The sequence below is a fragment of the Thalassophryne amazonica genome, unplaced genomic scaffold (genome assembly GCF_902500255.1).
Source record: "Thalassophryne amazonica unplaced genomic scaffold, fThaAma1.1, whole genome shotgun sequence".
In the NCBI taxonomy this organism is placed as follows: Eukaryota; Metazoa; Chordata; class Actinopteri; order Batrachoidiformes; family Batrachoididae; genus Thalassophryne; species Thalassophryne amazonica.
The window spans coordinates 567187-590727 of record NW_022986242.1 but is presented as its reverse complement, the minus strand read 5'-3'; the positions used below and the strand labels follow the sequence as shown (position 1 = coordinate 590727).

Here is a 23541-nt window from a genome sequence, read left to right as displayed (position 1 = left end):
CATTTAGTCATTGTTAGGAAAGTAGTTGTAAAGGACACCCCACAAACACAAGTGTACAGTAACATTTTAACTTCCAAAACAGTAGAAGACTCTCGCTGCTCTTTAAAGGCCCAGTTGGTGGGCCGAAGGGAAGGCCCCTCAGGAAGAGGGGGCCCCGTAAGGATGGCTATTGTGTCTATAAACATAAACACTTCCGTCGTATGTCCAGTGCATTTCAGATACAGTGGTCCCTCTCTATAATGCGGTTCACCTTTTGCAGCCTCGCAGTTTCGTGGATTTTTTTAGTGCAATTTTGCATGCTTTTTTTTTTTTTTTAACAGCGCATTGTGTTCTGCGTCCTTATCAGGTGGGCCGGTCGCGACACCAGTCGGCATCATCGTGATTGCTCTCACCGCCTCTGATGTACTTACTGAGTCTGTGGGCTCGGTAAACGCAGCAGCGGGCTACTCACACCGCCCCCCTGTCTGCTGTGTGGAGCGGCGCCAAATCTGGCAACAGGTCCAGAGACTACGCTCGCTGTTTTGACGCGGATGTTGACCGCAGCCACAGAGCTCCGTGGCCACCAAGAGAGGACTTGGATTCATTGCAGGTCCCACATGAGGCAGTGAGCGAAGGGAAAGCACGCGCATTGTGTTCTGCGTGTGTCTGTTTATAATCTCGCCCAGAAGAAAAAAGAGAGTGTTTACACAGGAGAGAAAAGTGAGAAAATGTTAATGCCTGTTTGAGAAAAGTGTGTAGTGAGGGGTTTTACAGCCTTAAAACATCTCTAATAATTACAAAAAATAACGCTGACTACTTCGCGGATTTTGCTTATCGCGGGTTATTTTTAGAACGTAACTCCCGCAATAAAGGAGGGACCACTGTACACTGAAAAAAGCCAGTTCTCCCACCTGATTGCTGACTGAAAACAGGCCAGAACGGTGCTGAATAAAGGTAAAGGTGGCTCACTGTTAATTCACCGGATCTCTCTGGAAGCCCTGTAGTTTAACCTTCGCTCTCCGTGAAACTGCGAGACTGTTGTTTCCCATTGACTGCCAGCCCAGAAGCTCTTGGAGACGCGACGCTGCAGTCGTCCCTTCTTCAGCGGGGGCTGGTTCCTCCGCCGGGAATCCGCGCCTCCTTAACTCGCTGTAAACATCCTGGGCGTTCTTGTATATGCGAGTGCCAGATTCCAAGTGGATCCTCATGTTAGTAAATGGAGTTTGGAAACATACTGTATGTTCTTCTCCTTCAGTATTTTCTTTATAACATTGTACTCTTTCCATTTCTTAACGATCTCTGCTGGGTAGTCGTGGTTGAAATAAATTAATCTGTGGCCCACTTTAATTTTCTTTTTCCATGCTTCCCTCAAGGCCATTTCTTTAGTTGAATATTCCTGAAAGTAAATGATGACAGGTCTCGGTGATGCCTCCGGTGGGAGTTTGTTTGCCAGGGAACGGTGCACATGCTGGATTTTCAGATTAAAATCCTTGGGTATTTGCAGCTCGGTCTTCAAGAATGTGTCGATAAACTGTGGCATTGGACTTGTCTCTTCGCCCTCTGGCAATTCAAAAATGCGAATGTTATTTCTTCATACCTGAGATTCCAAGTCAGTAATTTTTTTTCTGGAGGCTTTTCTGCTCCTGCAGACATGTACTCAGCACCACTGTTGCCTCCTCTACCCAGATCTTCAGCTGATTTACGCTGGACTCTGCCTTGTCCATCTGCTCTGACAGGCCTTGCATTTCATTAGCAATGCTGTCCAGTTTGCCATTGATTTCTTGGCTAACAGTGTCCAGCTTGCTGTTGATTTCCTTTGTCAGTTTGTCCATATTATGTTTGCTGTCCTCCTGAATCACTGCTTTCAGATCCATTATGTCGCTGAGTATCTCCGAATCAGATGCGCTGTTAGCATTAGCTTGATTCACCTGGGAATTAGTTTTGGTGGTCGATGCGCTTTTCTCCTGGGATTTTAGCATCCTCATATGTCTGATTTAAATATTAGTGGATTTTTTTCTTTTTAGTAATTACAGATTTCAAACCTGATTGTTTTTTTGGTGAGGGGGGAATCCCCAAACATTGCATGTTTATCTAAATTGTTGGTGTCTAAAATGTTTGCACAGTGTTTTTCCCAGTAACGTGCTGTAGGTGGCGACAGAGTTGCAGTGATGTCATTTCCTGTCTCGTGCAGATGAATGGAGCTCTCAGATGTTGATGCCGGACTGCGTTGTGAACGAATTGCCGATGTTTTCTGCGGCTCGACTCGGCGACGGTGTGCCAGGCAGCAATGCTTCCAGCACCGACGATGACCTGGTGAGACGTCAGTGGCTGGTTCAGTGTTCACTTCGGGGCTGATGGACTGACTCTTCTTCTGCTGTTGCAGATGTACCCGGACCTCCAGCTGACTGAGGAGGAACAGAAGCTCCTGACGCAGGAAGGAGTTTCTCTTCCGAGCAACCTTCCCCTCACCAAGGTCCGAAATCCAAATCACCAACTACACTTTGCAGTAACGACACATCAAAAAATAAAATGTGCCTCCAGATGATCTGAATTCAAAGACAGAAATTAAAACCGAAGAACTGAAGTCACAAATAATTAAAATGCAACATTCAGGTTCCTCCTTCAGCTAATAAGCATTTGAGCAGCCAAACTGTGACGTCTAACAGAAGCTGGTTCATCTTTTGGAAGAATCTCAAAGGACGCTATTTCTCTTTACAAGCAGAAATGAGCTCAGGAGGAAGCTTACGAGATGGTTAAACTTCACTTTGTTAATCAACTCATCCGTCGTTCACAGAAGATTGATGCTGATTGTGAAGTCATCTTTATTCACAGGCTGAAGAACGAATTCTGAAGAAAGTTCGCAGGAAGATCCGTAACAAGCAGTCGGCTCAGGATAGCAGGCGGAGGAGGAAGGAGTACATCGACGGGCTGGAGAGCAGGTGCGCTCGCAGACTGGAGCAAAGAGAAATATTTAAAGTCGAAATTGTGAAGTTAAATTATTTCATTAAATCAGTAACTAAGCCTCCAGATAAAATGGGCTTTTTTTTTCAGACAACTCGTACATTCTCTCACAGTTTTTAGAACATCAGAACATCTAAAAACAGTAAAATTGAACTGGAAAAAAAACTCCAAAAACAGGAACGCCATTAAGATCACACAGTGCACTTTGCACCAATTGAACACTTTCTTAAAATCGTTGAATAGAACTTTGTGAAATTTGGTGGCGACATTCCTCAAGGGCCTGTAACTCAGCCACATGGGGTGTGCAGCCAGTACATTCTGAGTGCTGGGCCCAAGCCCAGATAAATGAGGAAGGTTGCGTCAGAAAGGGCATCTGGTGTAAAACAAGCCACAGTTAAAGATGCAGATAACAAATCAAATTTCCATACCAGATTGGTCGAGGCCTGGGCTAACAACAACTGCTGCCGGTGCCATTGCCCAACAGGGTGCTGGCAGAAATTAAGCTACTGCTGGGTAAAGAAGAAGAAAAGGAGAATAATGTGCTCAGAGACAGTGGGGGAAGAGGAAAACTAGAAGGATGGAAGTGAGACTTTGAATGTTGGAAGTCTGACTGGTAAAGGGAGAGAGCTGGCTGATATGATGGACAGGAGAAAGGTCGGCATATTGTGTGTGAAAGAGACCAAGTGGAAGGGAAGTAAGAGCAAGAGCATAGGAGGTGGATTCAAGTTGTTGTACCATGGTGAGGACAGGAAGAGAAATGGTGTTGGGGTCATTTTAAAGGAAGAGTATGTTAAAAGTGTGTTGGAGGTTAAGCGAGTGTCTGACAGTGTCGTCTGATGAGTGTGAAGTTGGAAATTGAAGGGGTGATCATGAATATCATCAGTGCATATTCCCCACAGGTAGGTTGAGAGATGAAGGAGAAAGAGGATTTCTGAAGTAGGCAGGGATGAAAAATCTCTGTGTTTTGGAAGATTTCCACTTTTTTATGACTTAATTAGTAAGGGGTGGTGGCCAAGTGGTTAATGCGCTTGGTTTCATTGCAGAAGGTTCCGGGTTCAAATCCCACCCCTGCCACATTTCTCCATGTAATGTGGAGTTGCTTCAGGAAGGGCATCCGGTGTAAAACTTGTGCCAGTTCAACATGCAGATCCACCTTGGATTTGCTGTGGCGACCCCGAGTGCAAACAGCACGTTTGAATATGCAGACGATGCAGGATGTCCCCAAGCTATCCCAGTGTGCACTGCACCAAATCCAAAGTGGATGTATCTGTGAAACGGTCTGTATCAGTCCCTGCTTCCTTAAAAATACTACGATCATGATAATAATAATAATAATTCATAATAATAATAACAGCAACAACAACAACAATAATAATAATGCTACAATACAATTTTAGAAAAAGACTAAAATTAGCAATGAGCATAAATAAATAAATATAGAAATAAATAAAAATGGTTTCCTGTGAACATGTAGTGACTGTCACACCCCCACTTCATCCATGTAGCCTATGAAAACACATTCTTTATTTTTGTTTTAAACTGCTGATTTTTTGCTTTAACTCCTAACCCGCACTGTTCCACAGTCTGACCCCACACAAGGAAATGTAGAATGTTTTCTTGTTTGTATGGATTTTATTCATTTTAAAGTTCTTCTTCCCTCTTAATTGATATCTCTCCTTTTTTTCTGTATTTTTTTTGTAAAAGGTTATTTTTTTGCTTTGTACAAATCTGTGCTGTTTGGAGTTTTACTGTCTGTTAATTTTAATATTTTTGACTTTAATGAAGTTGGGATGTTGTGTAAAATGTAAATAAAAACAGAATCCAGTGATTTTCAAATCCTCTTCAACCTATATTCAAATGAATACACCACAAAGACAAGATATTTAATGTTCAAACTGATAAACTTTATTGTTTTTGTGCAAATATTTGCTCATTTTGAAATGGATGCCTGCAACATGTTTCAAAAAAGCTGGGACAATGGTATGTTTACCACTGTGTTACATCACCTTTCCTTCTAACAACACTCAATAAGTGTTTGGGAACTGAGGACACTAATTGTTGAAGCTTTGTAGGTGGAATTCTTTCCCATTCTTGCTTGATGTATGACTTCAGTTGTTCAACAGTCCGGGGTCTCTGTTGTTGTATTTTGCGCTTCATAATGCGCCACACATTTTCAATGAGCGACAGGTCTGGACTGCAGGCAGGCCAGTCTAGTACCCGCACTCTTTTACTACGAAGTCACACTGTTGTAACATGTGCAGGATGTGGCTTGGCATTGTCTTGCTGAAATAAGCAGGGACGTCCCTGAAAAAGACGTTGCTTGGATGGCAGCATGTGTTGCTCCAAAACCTGGATGTACCTTTCAGCATTGATGGTGCCATCACAGATGTGTAAGTTGCCCATGCCATGGGCACTAACACGCCCCCATACCATCACAGATGCTGGCTTTTGAACTTTGCGCTGGTAACAAACTGGATGGTCTTTTTCCTCTTTTGTCCAGAGGACACGACATCCATGATTTCCAAAAACAGTTTGAAATGTGGACTCATCAGACCACAGCACACTTTTCCACTTTGTGTCTGTCCATTTCAAATGAGCTCGGGCCCAGAGAAGGCGGCGGTGTTTCTGGATGTTGTTGATGTTTGGCTTTCACTTTGTATGGTAGAGTTTTAACTTGCACTTGTAGATGTAGTGACGAACTGTGTTAACTGACAGTGGTTTTCTGAAGTGTTCCTGAGCCCACGCGGTAAGATCCTTTACACAATGATGTCAGTTTTTAATGCAGTGCCACGTGAAGGATCGAAGGTCACGGGCGGGTTGGTTTTCGGCCTTGCCGCTTATGTGTAGAAAGTTCTCCAGATTCTCTGAATCTTCTGATTATATTATGGACTGTAGATGATGGAATCCCTAAATTCCTTGGAATTGAACGTTGAGAAACATTGTTCTTAAACTGTTGGACTATTTTTTTTTATGCAGTTGTTCACAAATGGTGATCCTCGCCCCATCTTTGCTTGTGAATGACTGAGCCTTTTGGGGATGCTCCTTTTATACCCAATTATGACACTCATCTGTTTCCAATTAGGTGTTCTTTGAGCATTCATCAACTTTCCCAGTCTTTTGTTGCCCCATTCCAACTTTTTTGAAATGTGTTATGGGTATCCATTTCAAAATGAGCAAATATTTGCACAAAAACAAAAATGTTTATCAGTTTGAACATTAAATATTAATATTAAATATTTAAACATTTAATATTGGTGTATTCAATTGAATACATGTTGAGTAAGATTTTCAAATCACTGTTTTCTGTTCACGTTCTGGAACAGTCCTCTGTGAGTGTCCTCTGAGTTGTAATTGGTTTGTCAGTCGTCATGGCGATGCTCTCATCCACATGTTTGTGTTCAGGGCAGCGGCGTGCTCAGCTCAGAACAAAGAGCTGCAGAGGACGGTGGAGCAGCTGGAGAAACACAACATGTAAGAGCAGATCGATTATTACTTATTGACCATTGATCAGTGAGTTTCCTGTGTGCCCCTCCACATTCACACAGGAAGTTGTGTTACTGTGAGCAGGTAAAAGTCTTACATGGAGCAGCTCTGCATTCAGTTTTTGTTGCAGCGTGTGACTGAGCCATAGAGTTATATTATAGAAAGACTAATGAGTGCGGTGATCATTTTGGAAATGAGCAGAAAGATAGATAGGAATCTAGCAAACAATTATTTATTGTACCTTTTGCAAATACCTGTTATTGGAAAATGTGTGGGGTTTTTTTGTTTGTTTTTTTGTAAATACCTAAGCAAGGAAGACATGTTTCTTTGTAAATACAAGGTGTCCCCCCAAAAGTGCCACAAAAATAAAGCCATAGAAAATCTAAATACTTTTAGATACTGATATCTGTCATATGTCATCTTGAAGCATATCTCAGGAATTTTATCTCTCGTGTTCATTTCTAATTTCACCTCAGTTTGTAAGAGTTTTAGCATTCACAAGATGTGCTCAGTATGTGCACGGTTCCTCTGATTCAGCCAGATCTCCCGTTGTTAACATTATGAACAGTTTTATCAGTTTGAAACATCCAGATTGTCTTTGTGTCTGGAGCTTTTCTAACTGCAAAATGACTTTGATATTGCTGTTGTGTTTGCACCATCAACTTTGTCTGAAAGTAGAATTCCACCAGTTTTGTTGTGTGAAAGTGTAATGACACGGACCCACAACAGGGGGCGTAAATGAACGGTCAATGGAAATAAAAAGTAACACTTTTAATGTTGTGAAATGTGCACAACGGATACAGATACAATTCAATACTACAGTCAATTTATACAGTTGGTGTTGTGTGGGCAGGCTCGAGGATAGGAGACGCCTGTCCAAATAGGAGTCGGGACCCACACGATTTCCACCGCCAACGGATCTGGAACACACCGGAGCCGCCAAGTCCCGAGACACCAGGTGGCCACCATCTCCATCTGTCAGATCGGGTACTGCTGGCAGGAAGCAGAAACAGTCAAGTGTGGGTGTGTGAGCACACACCCAGCAAACAGTCAGCAGAGTTCTGATGATAAAGGGGAGAAAACACCACCTCCCACTCTCACAATATCCACAGTTCGTGCAGATCCCAATTTACACTTAACCGCTGAGGAGCGGGAACGCCAACTCCTCCCGACTTCTACTACCTCAGCTGCAGCTGCAAGTGTAATGGGTTACGTCTGCAAACTCAGAACAGATAATTAAACAGCTCTCCAAGCCTAGAAGCAAAGGACGTTACAACTACGCTTAGCTGCAAGCTTAACATGTGCAAATTGCACAAGACGGCTGAGTCGTTTACCTGAATACTTCAGATGATTTCTCGGCAGGGGTGTGGTGTCTTCTCCAGGCTTTTATGGAAGGCAAGATGAGATGATGAGTGACAGCTGTCAGGGTCCCTGTAGCTCCTGGCGGCGAACTGCGCCCTCTGGTGCCTGAAGCCCGTCTACAGGCAGGGCGCCCTCTGGTGTTGGCCAGCAGTACCTCCTCTTCGGGCGGCCCACACAACAAGTTTCCCTTTTTGCTCGATTGTAAGCGGCATTCTCATTGGATCAGTCTCAAACTACATCAAATTTGTCACATACATCTTGATGTCTGAAAAACCAGACTTCAGAGTGCCACAAAATCAAATGATTTTGTGGCACTTTTTTGGGACATCATGTACCTCTACAGGACAAAGGACGCACTTTTTGTAAATCATTTCAGTAAATAATTGTGTAGGAAGGATATCCCTGTGTAAATATCTCTACTTACTTTTTAATAAATAATTTAGTTGTAAAGATGCCCCCGCTGTAAATATCTCTACGTGCCTTTATTAAATAATTCAATAAGAAAGATGTCCCTGTTGTAAATATCTCTGCGTGCCTTTAATAAATAATTTAGTAGGGAAGATGCCCCTGTTGTAAATATCTCTACGTGTCTTTAATAAATAATTTAGTAGGAACGCTGTCCCTGTTGTAAATATCTCTGTGTCATTAATAAGTAATTTAGTAGGAATGATGTCCCTGTTGTAAATATCTCTACATGTCTTTAATAAGTGATTTAGTCGGAACGATGTCTTTGTTGTAAATATCTCTACGTGCCTTTAATAAGTAATTTAGTAGGAACGATGTCCCTGTTGTAAATATCTCTACATGCCTTTAATAAATAATTTAGTTGGAACGATGTCCTTGTTGTAAATATCTCAACGTGTCTTTAATAAGTAATTTAGTAAGAAGGATGTCCTTGTAAATATTTCTACATGTCTTTAATAAATAAAACAGGAATGGTGTGTCTTTTGATCCTGAACAGCAAAGGAGGTGTCCTGTGGTAAATGCTGGAACATATAAATGTGCATGTATTTTATGAAAGGTCCTGGGTCAATCTGGAGTTGTCTGAGTGTTTTATTTTTATGTTAAGTGCATACATCCTGACATTTTACTGATGTTTGCCCACTTTCAAAATGGTGGAAGGGGTTCCAAGGCAGCATGTCCTTGTTGTGCGTGCAATATAGTGAGTGCACTCTCTACTCTTTCTATAATATACAACCCCTGGCAAAAATGATGGAATCACCGGCCTTGGAGGATGTTCATTCAGTTTAATTTTGTAGAAAAAAGCAGATCACAGACATGACACAAAACTAAAGTCATTTCAAATGGCAACTCTCTGGCTTTAAGAAACACTATAAGAAATCAAGAAAAAAAATTGTGGCAGTCAGTAACGGTTACTTTTTAGACCAAGCAGAGGGAAAAAAATATGGAATCACTCAGTTCTGAGGAATAAATTATGTAAATTTTCATCCCCAAAACTAACACCTGCATCAAATCAGATCTGCTCGTTAGTCTGCATCTAAAAAGGAGTGATCACACCTTGGAGAGCTGTTGCACCAAGTGGACTGACATGAATCATGGCTCCAACACGAGAGATGTCAATTGAAACAAAGGAGAGGATTATCAAACTCTTAAAAGAGAGTAAATCATCACGCAATGTTGCAAAAGATGTTGGTTGTTCACAGTCAGCTGTGCCTAACTCTGGACCAAATACAAACAACATGGGAAGGTTGTTAAAGACAAACATATTGGTAGACCAAGGAAGACATCAAAGCGTCAAGACAGAAAACTTAAAGCAATATGTCTCAAAAATCGAAAATGCACAACAAAACAAATGAGGAACGAATGGGAGGAAACTGGAGTCAACGTCTGTGACCGAACTGTAAGAAACCATCTAAAGGAAACGGGATTTACAGACAGAAAAACTAAATGAAAGCCATCATTAACACCTAAACAGAAAAAAACAAGGTTACAATGGGCTAAGGAAAAGCAATCGTGGACTGTGGATGACTGGATGAAAGTCATATTCAGTGATGAATCTCGAATCTGCATTGGGTAAGGTGATGATGCTGGAACTTTTGTTTGTGTTATGTGCTGGGGTGTTTGGCTGGCTTGGTTTTTGTTTTCTGTTTCTCCCACCAGGTGGTATGCATTCAGGACTGAGTGGCTGAGTATTAGGACCTCACCCTGAACACCTGAGGCTTGTTTTCACATGCAGGTCATCAGGGCTCACAGCTGTGGTGTATTCTGTCTTGATCAGAGATTGCTGCACTTAAACCTTGAATGCACAGTGTGTGATTGCCAGAGACTCGACCTTGTGAGCAGACGTGTGAGATCGGCGTCAGGAGAACAATCTCACCATTACGGACGCAGAGACCACTCCAGGTTTGACGCCACAGTCTGTGAAGGAGGATTGGGTGAGGTCTCACGCTCTTCAGCACACTTCCTGAGGTAATTTGGTTTTGGTGACTTTTATGAAGTAATGACAGTGGATTTGGTGTCCCTCACACCTTGTGTTATTGAGCTGTCACATTATGCTAATTGTCTAATCAGCTTCTGCTGCAGTGGAGATTTGAACTGAGTTGTTCCGTGCCTGCAGGGTGAGAAGCTGATATATATTTAAGCCAGGAAGTGTTTGCTGATTGTGTGCACCTTTGAGCTGTGTCTCTCTGGGTGGAGAGTGTTGGACTCGCCTCATGTTTTCTTTCTTCACAGACTCGGTTTGTCGCGGCCACCTGGGGGGTGTCGGCAGGGTCCCTGGGTCCGAACTGCTGTGGCTCCGGACCATTTGCGCTGCTGAGAGCGCGCCGTGTTTTCACCTCACTAGACCGCTGACATTTTTGGTTGTTTATCACTAAACTCACTATGATTATTAAATTCTGTTATCTTTTGAACCGTGTTCTGCTTATTTTATGCTGGGTCCTGTCAAACGCTGGGTCGGTGCTCCGACCGCGTCCAACACATAACAGTTTGGTGCCGTTCCAATGAGATTTATAAAGATGACTGCCTGAAGAGAACATGTAAATTTCCACAGTCATTGATGATATGGGGCTGCATGTCAGGTAAAGGCACTGGGGAGATGGCTGTCATTACATCATCAATAAATGCACAAGTTTACGTTGACATTTTGGACACTTTTCTTATCCCATCAATTGAAAGGATGTTTGGGGATGATGAAATCATTTTTCAAGATGATAATGCATCTTGCCATAGAGCAAAAACTGTGAAAACATTCCTTGCAAAAAGACACACAGGGTCAATGTCATGGCCTGCAAATAGTCCGGATCTTAATCCAATTGAAAATCTTTGGTGGAAGTTGAAGAAAATGGTCCATGACAAGGCCCAACCTGCAAAGCTCATCTGGCAACAGCAATCAGAGAAAGTTGGAGCCAGATTGATGAAGAGTACTGTTTGTCACTCATTAAGTCCATGCCTCAGAGACTGCAAGCTGTTATAAAAGCCAGAGGTGGTGCAACAAAATACTAGTGATGTGTTGGTGCATTCTTTTGTTTTCATGATTCCATAATTTTTTCCTCAGAATTGAGTGATTCCATATTTTTTTCCCTCTGCTTGGTCTAAAAAAGTAACTGTTACTGACTGCCACAATTTTTTTTTCCTGATTTCTTATAGTGTTTCTTAAAGCCAGAAAGTTGCCATTTGAAATGACTTTAGTTTTATGTCATGTCTGTGATCTGCTTTTTTCTACAAAATTAAGCAACTGAATGAACATCCTCCGAGGCCGGTGATTCCATAATTTTTTCCAGGGATTGTAACTCTATGGACTGAGCTGAACACACCACTTTCTGTATGTTTTCCAAAATAAAAGCCTTTCATTCATGACACTGACTTTTATCCTGAAGCCACTAATGTTCACAACAAATAATGCACATGAACTCAATTCCAGCTTCACGTAGTGCTTATTTATAGAACTTGTTTCTATGTGGGGAACAAAAGTAATTGGACAGTTTGTCATTAGTAGGCGGAGCCAGTTGTGGCATCACTACATCTGTTGGTGATGCTGAATGCTTGGGTTGCTGGAAACAAGTTGTTGACACTGTGAAGTCAGGTGACCGTGTGTGTGTGTGTGTGTGTGTGTGTGTGTTTTCAGGTCTTTGTTGGCTCAGCTACGGCAGCTTCAGTCGCTCATCAAGCAGACGGTCAGCAAAGGAGCTCAGACCAGCACCTGTTTACTGGTAGGAAGATGAACCAATTCAATCTTCAGGCTCAACAAACAAACTAGAGCAACGCACTTGTAGAGTGCAAACCACTGCCAGTGCTAGTTTGCAATTCCACAAATTTTTACCTTGGAAAAAAATTCCAAGGTTTCAAGAAGAGGCTTTTTATAAACTAAAATATCATAAAATATAGATCCAAAGGGCTTTTCAATGTTAAAATCAAATATCCACTAAATCCACAATACAGATTAGATTTAGTCTTAAGTCTGTTCATTGAGAGTGTCAGTTCGCACCTCACTGTCACAAATGAGTGATTGAGGCACTGTTGATTGAGATATAATGCAAAATGTGCACCAAATGGGCTTTTCAATGTTAAATTCAAATGTCCATAAAATCCACAATCTAGACCAGATCCGGATCAAACTGTGTCAGGTGATAGTGAGTGTCAGTCTGCACCTCACTTTAAAATACGAGAGTGATTGGGGCACATTTGTTTAAGAAATAATGTAAAATATACATTAAATGGGGTTTTCAATGTGAAATTTTAATGGGCGCAAAATCTGTAATCTTACAAATATGAATAAATGAATACATTTATTCAGCACACAGTCCAAAACAACAACAAAAAACTTACAACAAAGAAAGAAAATGGATTAACAATGCATCCGTGTGCCTGAAAGGGTACAGGCAGAAGCAAAGCTTATTCACGCCTACCCCTTAATCCAAAAACACAATTATCTAGTCCGAAAGGAGTGGGGGGAAGTAATCTGGATCAGATGAAATTTGAAAGAAATTTGATGTTTTTTTTTTGACAGTTATGAATTTTTGAAAATTTGTTCAATGTTAAAGGATAGGGATTTTTCCTGACTTTGACGTTTGAGCTATGACCTTAAAAATTGAATCAGTTCTCTGCTATTCAGGATATGAATCCTCTGTAAAAATTCTTTGACGATGTATGAAAAATTGTGGGTTGCAGGCAAACAAACAAACAGGGGTGAAACTTCACTAAATACAGACACTGTTTGTGCTGGTGACATGAACAGTTTTCTGGTGACTGATAATGAAAACATTAATTTACTGCATCACATAAATCAAACATGCACACACCAGAATAATCAGTTTGAAGTGTTCCAAGGTGGAAATTATTCTACCTGACAAACAGCTTGTTGTTGTTTTGTGGGTCCAACAGTCAAAAATTAAAAGATTCTGTCAGCCTGGACCTGGTTCCAAATCAACCATCTACAAAGGTTGATTTTGTTTTCTCCTGGGCATCCAAACTGTTTGTTTGTGTGTGTTGTTTTCTAGATCTTATTTTTTGTGCCTTTGTGTCCTCAGATCATCATGATCTCATTGAGTTTGATCATCATCCCAAATTTCAGCCTGTTTAGCCGCAGCTTATCCATTGATGAAGCCAAAACACCCAGAGGAGGTCAGTTGCTCTCATTGCTACTTTCATTTTATTCACTACTTCATTTTAACTTTCATTCATTTCCTGGACTATAAGTCACAAGTACAAGAGTACAAGTTATATTTTTGTAGGTATTTGTTTTGGAGACGTGGTGCTGCCACTTCATGCAGCAAAAAGCAAAATGAATAGATTTGGCACAGTATTAATTTATAAAGCAGACTTCACATTAGTGATCAGAAGCTAACGAGGTAGCTAATGTTACTGTGCCAGGTGCAAAACACGAGTGAAGTCCTTATTTTGTCCACTGAGCAGGCGATCATAAGTTAACAACTAAAAACCATTTTGTGAAACATTTAGCCTCATTTATCTGACTTGCCTTTCTTTGCTGTTCCTGTTTTCTCACACAGTCCAAAGAAGTTTTCTTTCGAGTAATATAAATGTTCTGTTCCCTCTTTTTATTCCAGAGTGTGGTATTCCAGGTGGAGAGCGGTGTTTCTTAAAATTACTCGTTCTCTAAAGCAAAGAATGCTTTCCTTATTCAGTTCTTCTTTTTCTTCTGCTCCTCCTCCTGCAGAGTGTGAATCACTATACCTCATACAGTATACAGGAGCAGCGTGGCAGGCTTGTAGATGTTGCCATCTTGTGGCCATAGATGATAATGTAGTATTTCTTTCATGTATAAGTCACAGGACCTCCCAAGCTAGATTAAAAAAATAAAAAATGGTAGTCACCACAGCAGATCTGCCTGATGATTTGATGCAGGTTTTATGCCAGATGTCCTTCCTGACCCACCTCCTCATTACATGGAGAATGGGCAGGGGTAGTCTTGAACCGGGAACCTTCTACAGTAAAACTCACATATAATGGATTCAGGTAGACCAGTGAATTTTGTCTGTTATAATCAAAATCTGTTTTATGTATGTAGCAGATTAGTTACAGCCAGGAGGTGCTGAACGATCTACGGGGAATCCTGAATTTGGACCTGCCTCATTTAATGACCGGGTCAAAACTTTGTCTGAACAAAATAAACATCTGCCTTCAGTAAGCGCTGAGCATTATATGCATTAAAAAGATGACATTTGGTCGAGTCACTCTTTTTTTTTCTAAGTCCGCTATGGAGTGGTACCTTAAAATCCTAAAGCCTGATTTATGTTTCTGCAACTTTGTTCCTCTGTGGTCATGCAGTGATGTCGACGTTAATCTGTTATGCCGTGTTCACACCGGACACCATGCAATGCCACAAATTCGCATCTCTCGCCTGGCGCTGGCGAAGGGCGCGCCACCATCGACCGGTGTGTCACTCTGCTTGGGCGGAAACTTTCGCTGCGAAAATTCGCCCCAATACGTCATCAAATAGAAGGAGCTTCCATTCCGCTGACTTCCATTCCGCTCACCGTCAAGTCAACATGGCGGACCTTGCTCACACGGAGCAAGTTTCTGTGCTGTATTTGTTGTGGAAAGCTGACAAACGTCACCAGTGGTGCCATCCCTGGGTTCACAACATCCTCATGAGACATTCCCAATTCGGGGAGTTTCATAATTTCCTGCAGGTACTGCATCTGTATGACGGCCGCTTTCAGGTTATTTCCACCTCTTCAGGACCTAGTTTGAGGACCTCCTGTCCTGTTCTCGCACGCACATGTGAACAATAAAAAAAAAAAAACAAACAAAAAAAAAACTGGCTGCTGCTGCAGTTCCTCGCGCTCTCGTCCAACTCTGTCATAACTGTGTTATAAACCAGTCACCATTTGTTTTATTATCCATCTGTGTAGTTAATAAAATTATCTTCGTGGACGATTCGTTCGCCTGCACACGTGAACAAAGAAAAAAAACTGGCTGCTGCTGCAGTTCTTGCTCTCCCCTCAAACTCTGTCATAATTGTGTTAAATAAAGGACAAAAGGGACATAAGTCCTGCTCACAGGCTGATTGCCTGGACAGGACATGTCCACATCAACTATAAACTCCAGGCATCTCCACATCACTACATATCCAATCCCTGATTGGTCATTGCGGCGCGACAAGATGAAAAAGTTCAGATTTTTCAACTTGGGTAAGAAGGCGACGCAATGCAATGCGATATCGCGCCACAAAAGCACCAATCGCTCAAAATCACTTTATTCACGTCCATCGCGTCGCATTGCATGGCTTGGACTTTTGTGGTGCCACAACACGTCCTTCCATTGGGATTACATGGCAGCCTCTCGCCACCGTTGCTCGCGTGGCGTCCGGTGTGAACGCGGCATTAAAGTTCTCTGTCGCCTCTATGCAAGTTACAGCAGAAACAGCCTTTTTTCTGGATTAATTTGTGCCTCAATGAGCTTATTTAGACAATCATCACCTTCCAAACCAAAGGTATGGTGTACATTTTCCTCCATGAATTACGGATCATTTGAGCATCTTTTTCTGACTCTGTTTTGTAAAGTTGGGCATATTTGCGGACTTGATCCATGATCAAAATGTAATCAGCGTGTGCACTGCAAAAACTTTCAAAATATGATGGGAGAGGAAGGAGTGAAACCAGAATCACTGGCCACAGAGCAGGTGGTGAGAGACCCTGCAAGGCTTATGACAAATGTGGATGTGGAATACGTTAGCATAGTGGGGAAATTAGTGCAGAAAATCCACTATGGTGATAGTGCAGTTTATCTGCTAGGGAGGGAAATTCAACAAGTTGAGACTATGGCCTGCTTCCATAGACGTGTCCATAAAAATCATAGAGGGATATGCTTTGCAAACTTAATACACAACTACATTGGATGATGTTGAAATTGAGGATGGCCTGTTGGCTGTTCCAGCAATAGCACAGATTTCATGTCTGCTACCTACAACGCGCGTGGAATGTCTCAAACCTAAACCTACTTCTAGGCATCTTATATATGCTACTCTGGAACTACCCCTAAATCCAAACAGTTCAACTGTCAACCCCACTGAGGTCCTTTGTCTGAGTCTCATTAACATATCCTATCCTCACAATTATTGTTGATTAATGATCTAATTATTGATCATCACTTAGATATGATTGGGTTATGTGAAACCTGGCTTAAACCTACAGCTGTCCTCCCCTTAAATGAGACCTGACCACCAGCATATACATTTAGTCACATCCCTCATGATGCGAAGCAAGGCGGGGGTGTTGCTCTTATTTATAAACCTGGGTTTAGCTTATTAGCTGTTGGGGGTCACAAATATAACTTGTTTGAGCATCTGATTCTCCGCTCTGCTCAGGATATTACGCATTGCCATGGTCAGAAGAATAAAGATCAGCTGTATTACTTTGTCACTGTATATAGGCCTCCTGGCCCATATTCTGAATTCTTAGATAAATTTGGTGCTTTCATCTCTAACTTGTCAACTAGTGCAGCTAACATTCTGATCACTGGTGACTTTAACATTCATATAAATAAGCCTTCTGATCTCCTCTGCAAATCATTTATGGGAATTGTGGATGTATTAGGATTTCGGCAATGCATTTGGGACTCGATGCACATTAGTGGAAATGCCCTGGATCTGGTTCTCGCACGTGGTATTGCTGTCGCGAATATTGACATCATGCCTCTTACATCAGTGGTCTCTGATCACTGCTGCTGTGGAACAACCTTATATATAACTACGGTGATGCATCAACTCCTCAACTAAGACTGAACTCGAAGCTAGACTGCCTGATGTCTTAGCTTCACGTTTGGCAAATACCCACTCAGTAGACAGTCTTGTGGATAGTTTAAACTCAGTGCTCAAAACTACACTCAACATGTTTCTGCCACCTGTGTTAAAACCGCGATCCCCCCTTGGTTCATTGATTACCTGCATGACCTCAAGCATAAGGCAAGAGGTCTAGAACGGAAATGGCGTCATTCAGAATTAGAAGTATTCCACCTTGCGTGGCGTGATGCCATCTTAGACTATGAGCACGCATTATTGGCTACACAGCAGACCTGTTACTCTGATTTGATCAAATCAAATCAATTTCATTTATATAGCGCCAAATCACAACAAACAGTTGCCCCAAGGCGCTTCATATTGCAAGGCAAAGCCATACAATAATTACAGAAAAACCCCAACTGTCAAAACGACCCCCTGTGAGCAAGCACTTGGTGACAGTGGGAAGGAAAAACTCCCTTTTAACAGGAAGAAACCTCCAGCAGAACCAGGCTCAGGGAGGGGCAGTCTTCTGCTGGGACTGGTTGGGGCTGAGGGAGAGAACCAGGAAAAAGACATGCTGTGGAGGGGAGCAGAGATCAATCACTAATGATTAAATGCAGAGTGGTGCATACAGAGCAAAAAGAGAAAGAAACGCTCAGTGCATCATGGGAACCCCCCAGAAGTCTATAGCAGCATAACTAAGGGATGGTTCAGGGTCACCTGATCCAGCCCTAACTATAAGCTTTAGCAAAAAGGAAAGTTTTAAGCCTAATCTTAAAAGTAGAGAGGGTGTCTGTCTCCTGATCCTGATCCGAATTGGGAGCTGGTTCCAGAGGAGAGGAGCCTCAAAGCTGAAAGCTCTGCCTCCCATTCTACTCTTACAAACCCTAGGAACTACAAGTAAGCCTGCAGTCTGAGAGCGAAGCGCTCTATTGGGGTGATATGGTACTATGAGGTCCCTAAGATAAGATGGGACCTGATTATTCAAAACCTTATAAGTAAGAAGAAGAATTTTAAATTCTATTCTAGAATTAACAGGAAGCCAATGAAGAGAGGCCAGTATGGGTGAGATATGCTCTCTCCTTCTAGTCCCTGTCAGTACTCTAGCTGCAGCATTTTGAATTAACTGAAGGCTTTTCAGGGAACTTTTAGGACAACCTGATAATAATGAATTACAATAGTCCAGCCTAGAGGAAATAAATGCATGAATTAGTTTTTCAGCATCACTCTGAGACAAGACCTTTCTAATTTTAGAGATATTGCGCGAATGCAAAAAAGCAGTCCTACATATTTGTTTAATATGCGCATTGAATGACATATCCTGATCAAAAATGACTCCAAGATTTCTCACAGTATTACTAGAGGTCAGGGTAATGCCATCCAGAGTAAGGATCTGGTTAGACACCATGTTTCTAAGATTTGTGAGGCCAAGTACAATAACTTCAGTTTTATCTGAGTTTAAAAGCAGGAAATTAGAGGTCATCCATGTCTTTATGTCTGTAAGACAATCCTGCAGTTTAGCTAATTGGTGTGTGTCCTCTGGCTTCATGGATAGATAAAGCTGAGTATCATCTGCGTAACAATGAAAATTTAAGCAATGCTGTCTAATAATACTGCCTAAGGGAAGCATGTATAAAGTGAATAAAATTGGTCCTAGCACAGAACCTTGTGGAACTCCATAATTAACCTTAGTCTGTGAAGAAGATTCCCCATTTACATGAACAAATTGTAATCTATTAGATAAATATGATTCAAACCACCGCAGCGCAGTGCCTTTAATACCTATGGCATGCTCTAATCTCTGTAATAAAATTTTATGGTCAACAGTATCAAAAGCAGCACTGAGGTCTAACAGAACAAGCACAGAGATGAGTCCACTGTCTGAGGCCATAAGAAGATCATTTGTAACCTTCACTAATGCTGTTTCTGTACTATGATGATTTCTAAACCCTGACTGAAACTCTTCAAATAGACCATTCCTCTGCAGATGTGTTGGGAAAGTGTAGTGACACGGACCCACAACAGGGGGCGCAAATGAACGGACAATAGAGGAAGTCAAATAACAACACTTTACTGTTGTGAATAAGCACAACAAACACAGCAGATTACAATAATAGTCAATGAAGTCAATTCACAAAAATGTGTCGCGTGGGCAGGCTCGAAGATAAGAGACGTCTGTCCAAAGCAGAACCGGAACCACACGATTTCCTCCGCCACCGAACCCCGGGAATACTGGAGCCGCCAAGTCCCGAACTCCCAGGTGGCCACTGCCTCCGCTTGTCGGATCTGGTACTGCTGGCGAGGAACAAAAACAGTTAGATGTGGGTGCGTCTGCACCCAGCAACACGTATGGTGGAAAACCACCTCCACCTCTCGTCGGAAAAAAGGAAACAAAATATCTGCTATCCAATACACAAAGTAACAGGTATTCCTGTCAGGAAGACAACAAAGTCGGCTGAGTACGTTACCTCCTCGGTAGAGCGATATCTCGGCAAAGAGGTGGAGATGTCGTCCTGCTGATATACCACTGCTGATCAGATGATTGGTGACAGCTGTTGTAGGCGATAAGTGACAGCTGTCACCCCGGCTGCTCCTGTGAGGCGGCAGCGCCCTCTGGTGCCTGGAGCCCGCACTCCAGACAGGGCGCCCTCTGGTGGTGGTGGGCCAGCAGTACCTCCTCTTCAGCGGCCCACACAACACAGATGATCAGTTAGCTGTTTTACAACTACCCTTTCAAGAATTTTTGAGAGAAAAGGAAGGTTGGAGATTGGCCTATAATTAGCTAAAATAGCTGGGTTAAGTGATGGCTTTTTAAGTAATGGTTTAATTACTGCCACCTTAAAAGCCTGTGGTACATAGCCAACTAATAAAGAGAGATTGATCATATTTAAGATCGAAGCATTAATTAATGGTAGGGCTTCCTTGAGCAGCCTGGTAGGAATGGGGTCTAATAGACATGTTGATGGTTTGGAGGAAGTAACTAATGAAAATAACTCAGACAGAACAATCGGAGAGAAAGAGTCTAACCAAATACCGGCATCACTGAAAGCAGCCAAAGAGAACGATATGTCTTTGGGATGGTTATGAGTAATTTTTTCTCTAATAGTTAAAATTTTATTAGCAAAGAACGTCATGAAGTCATTACTAGTTAAAGGAATACTCGGCTCAATAGAGCTCTGACACTCTGTCAGCCTGGCTACAGTGCTGAAAAGAAACCTTGGGTTGTTCTTATTTTCTTCAATTAGTGATGAGTAGTAAGATGTCCTAGCTTTACGGGGGGCTTTTTTATAGAGCAACAGACTCTTTTTCCAGGCTAAGTGAAGATCTTCTAAATTAGTGAGACGCCATTTCCTCTCCAACTTACGGGTTATCTGCTTTAAGCTGCGAGTTTGTGAGTTATACCACAGAGTCAGGCACTTCTGATTTAAGGCTCTCTTTTTCGGAGGAGCTACAGCATCCAAAGTTGTCCTCAATGAGGATATAAAACTATTGACGAGATAATCTATCTCACTCACAGAGTTTAGGTAGCTACTCTGCCCTGTGTTGGTATATGGCATTGGAGAACATAAAGAAGGAATCATATCCTTAAACCTAGTTACAGCGCTTTCTGAAAGACTTCTACTGTAATGAAACTTATTCCCCACTACTGGGTAGTCCATCAGAGTAAATGTAAATGTTATTAAGAAATGATCAGACAGAAGGGGGTTTTCAGGGAATACTGTTAAGTCTTCAATTTCCATACCATAAGTCAGAACAAGATCTAAGGTATGATTAAAGTGGTGGGTGGACTCATTTACATTTTGAGCAAAGCCAATCGAGTCTAACAATAGATTAAATGCAGTGTTGAGGCTGTCATTCTCAGCATCTGTGTGGATGTTAAAATCACCCACTATAATTATCTTATCTGAGCTAAGCACTAAGTCAGACAAAAGGTCCGAAAATTCACAGAGAAACTCACAGTAACGACCAGGAGGACGATAGATAACAACAAATAAAACTGTTTTTTGGGACTTCCAATTTGGATGGACAAGACTAAGAGTCAAGCTTTCAAATGAATTAAAGCTCTGTCTGGGTTTTTGATTAATTAATAAGCTGGAGTGGAAGATTGCTGCTAATCCTCCGCCTCGGCCCGTGCTACGAGCATTCTGGCAGTTAGTGTGACTTGGGGGTGTTGACTCATTTAAACTAACATATTCATCCTGCTGTATCCAGGTTTCTGTAAGGCAGAATAAATCAATATGTTGATCCATTATTATATCATTTACTAACAGGGACTTAGAAGAGAGAGATCTAATGTTTAATAGACCACATTTAACTGTTTTAGTCTGTGGTGCAGTTGAAGGTGCTATATTATTTTTTCTTTTTGAATTTTTATGCTTAAATAGATTTTTACTGGTTGTTGGTGGTCTGGGAGCAGGCACCGTCTCTACGGGGATGGGGTAATGAGGGGATGGCAGGGGGAGAGAAGCTGCAGAGGGGTGTGTAAGACTACAACTCTGCTTCCTGGTCCCAACCCTGGATAGTCACGGTTTGGAGGATTTAAGAAAATTGGCCAGATTTCTAGAAATGAGAGCTGCTCCATCCAAAGTGGGATGGATGCCGTCTCTCCTAACAAGACCAGGTTTTCCCCAGAAGCTTTGCCAATTATCTATGAAGCCCACCTCATTTTTTGGACACCACTCAGACAGCCAGCAATTCAAGGAGAACATGCGGCTAAACATGTCACTCCCGGTCCGATTGGGGAGGGGCCCAGAGAAAACTACAGAGTCCGACATTGTTTTTGCAAAGTTACACACCGATTCAATATTAATTTTAGTGACCTCCGATTGGCGTAACCGGGTGTCATTACTGCCGACGTGAATTACAATCTTACCAAATTTATGCTTAGCCTTAGCCAGCAGTTTCAAATTTCCTTCAATGTCGCCTGCTCTGGCCCCCGGAAGACAATTGACTATGGTTGCTGGTGTCGCTAACTTCACATTTCTCAAAACAGAGTCGCCAATAACCAGAGTTTGATCCTCGGTGGGTGTGTCGCCGAGTGGGGAAAAACGGTTAGAGATGTGAACGGGTTGGCGGTGTACACGGGGCTTCTGTTTAGGACTACGCTTCCTCCTCACAGTCACCCAGTCGGCCTGCTTTCCCGGCTGCTCGGGATCTGCCGGGAGGGAACTAACGGCGGCTAAGCTACCTTGGTCCGCACCGACTACAGGGGCCTGGCTAGCTGTAGGATTTTCCAAGGTGCGAAGCCAAGTCTCCAATTCGCACAGCCTGGCCTCCAAAGCTACAAATAAGCTACACTTATTACAAGTACCATTACTGCTAAAGGAGGCCGAGGAATAACTAAACATTTCACACCCAGAGTAGAAAAGTGTGGGAGAGACAGGAGAAGCCGCCATGCTAAACCGGCTAAGAGCTAGTAGCTGCGCTAAGCTAGCGGATTCCTAAAAACACGCAAAGTGAATAATGTGTAAATAATTTAGAGGTGATTCAGCAGAGGGAGTGCTTTAGTTAAGGCACGTGAAGATTACACTTTGAAACAAATCGTTATCTAGTTAACTAGATCAATCTAACTGCGCAGATTAAACAGCTAACAGATACAGCAAAACACCGCTGTGCTCCGGAACAGGAAGTGATACAATACCGCAGTGAGAGCCAACCACCAGTAGAGGTTGATCAGCAAAAACAAGCATAACTCAAAGTTTTTGTTCGACACAGTAACAACACCTATTCATAGACAACCACCTGTAGTTCGCTTTCCTTTTACAGTACAAGATTTCCTGGATTACTTTGAGAAGAAAATAGAAGACATTAGGTTAAACATAATTGTTAATACCATTACTGTAGGTTTAACTACGCTATTATACTTTATACACTAATTACCGTTTTTGTTTATCGTGTTAGCTTGCTGGGTACGTTTGGCTTATTCACGGCTAATTTAGCTCTTCTACTATAACTAGCTTATTTTTACCATTTACAATTCTATTTTACATGGTGTAGATTTTTAATGATTCATCAGTTTATGTGTTCCTCTAAAGACATCAACATATAGTACCTAAGTTCTTAGGTTTCCATTTGATAGCATAATGATTATACTTTTGTTTTCCTATAGTATGCTAACAGAGTTACTTTAGATAGATACCAGTACACTCACAGCTTCTGCTTCTACAGCTTAGCCTACTAACTATTTGATTTCACTACTAGTCTACATACTAATTACCTTTACTACAATCTTCTCCCTCCCCCTCTAGCTGCCAGCTTATCGTGGTGGGGGAGTTTGCGTACCCAGATGATCCTAGGAGCTATGTTGTCAGGGGCTTTGTGCTCCCTGTAGGGTCTCCCAAGACACACAGGTCCTAGGTGACGGGTCAGACTAAGGGCAGTTCAGAACCTCCATGACCAGTAAAAAATCAAGGACCGAGACGTCGCCCGATATGGCGGAGCCGGGGCCCCACCCTGGAGCCAGGCCTGGGGTTGGGGCTCACGTGCGAGCGCCTGGTGGTCGGGTCTTAGCCCATGGGGCCCCGCCGGGCTCAGTCCGAAAGAGCGACGTGGGC

The 23541-nt window shown here is 42.3% G+C and overlaps 1 protein-coding gene across 1 annotated transcript in view; it reads left to right on the top strand.

The window, feature by feature from the left end:
• The window catches only part of creb3l4 (cAMP responsive element binding protein 3-like 4), a 65513-nt gene that overhangs the window by 34357 nt on the left and 7615 nt on the right, over window positions 1-23541 (top strand). Inside the window, exons 4-9 of the mRNA XM_034165301.1 lie at window positions 2171-2292; window positions 2363-2452; window positions 2812-2918; window positions 6343-6411; window positions 11873-11957; window positions 13275-13368. Coding sequence (XP_034021192.1) covers window positions 2171-2292; window positions 2363-2452; window positions 2812-2918; window positions 6343-6411; window positions 11873-11957; window positions 13275-13368 — 567 coding nt within the window. The remainder of the gene's footprint in view (window positions 1-2170; window positions 2293-2362; window positions 2453-2811; window positions 2919-6342; window positions 6412-11872; window positions 11958-13274; window positions 13369-23541) is intronic.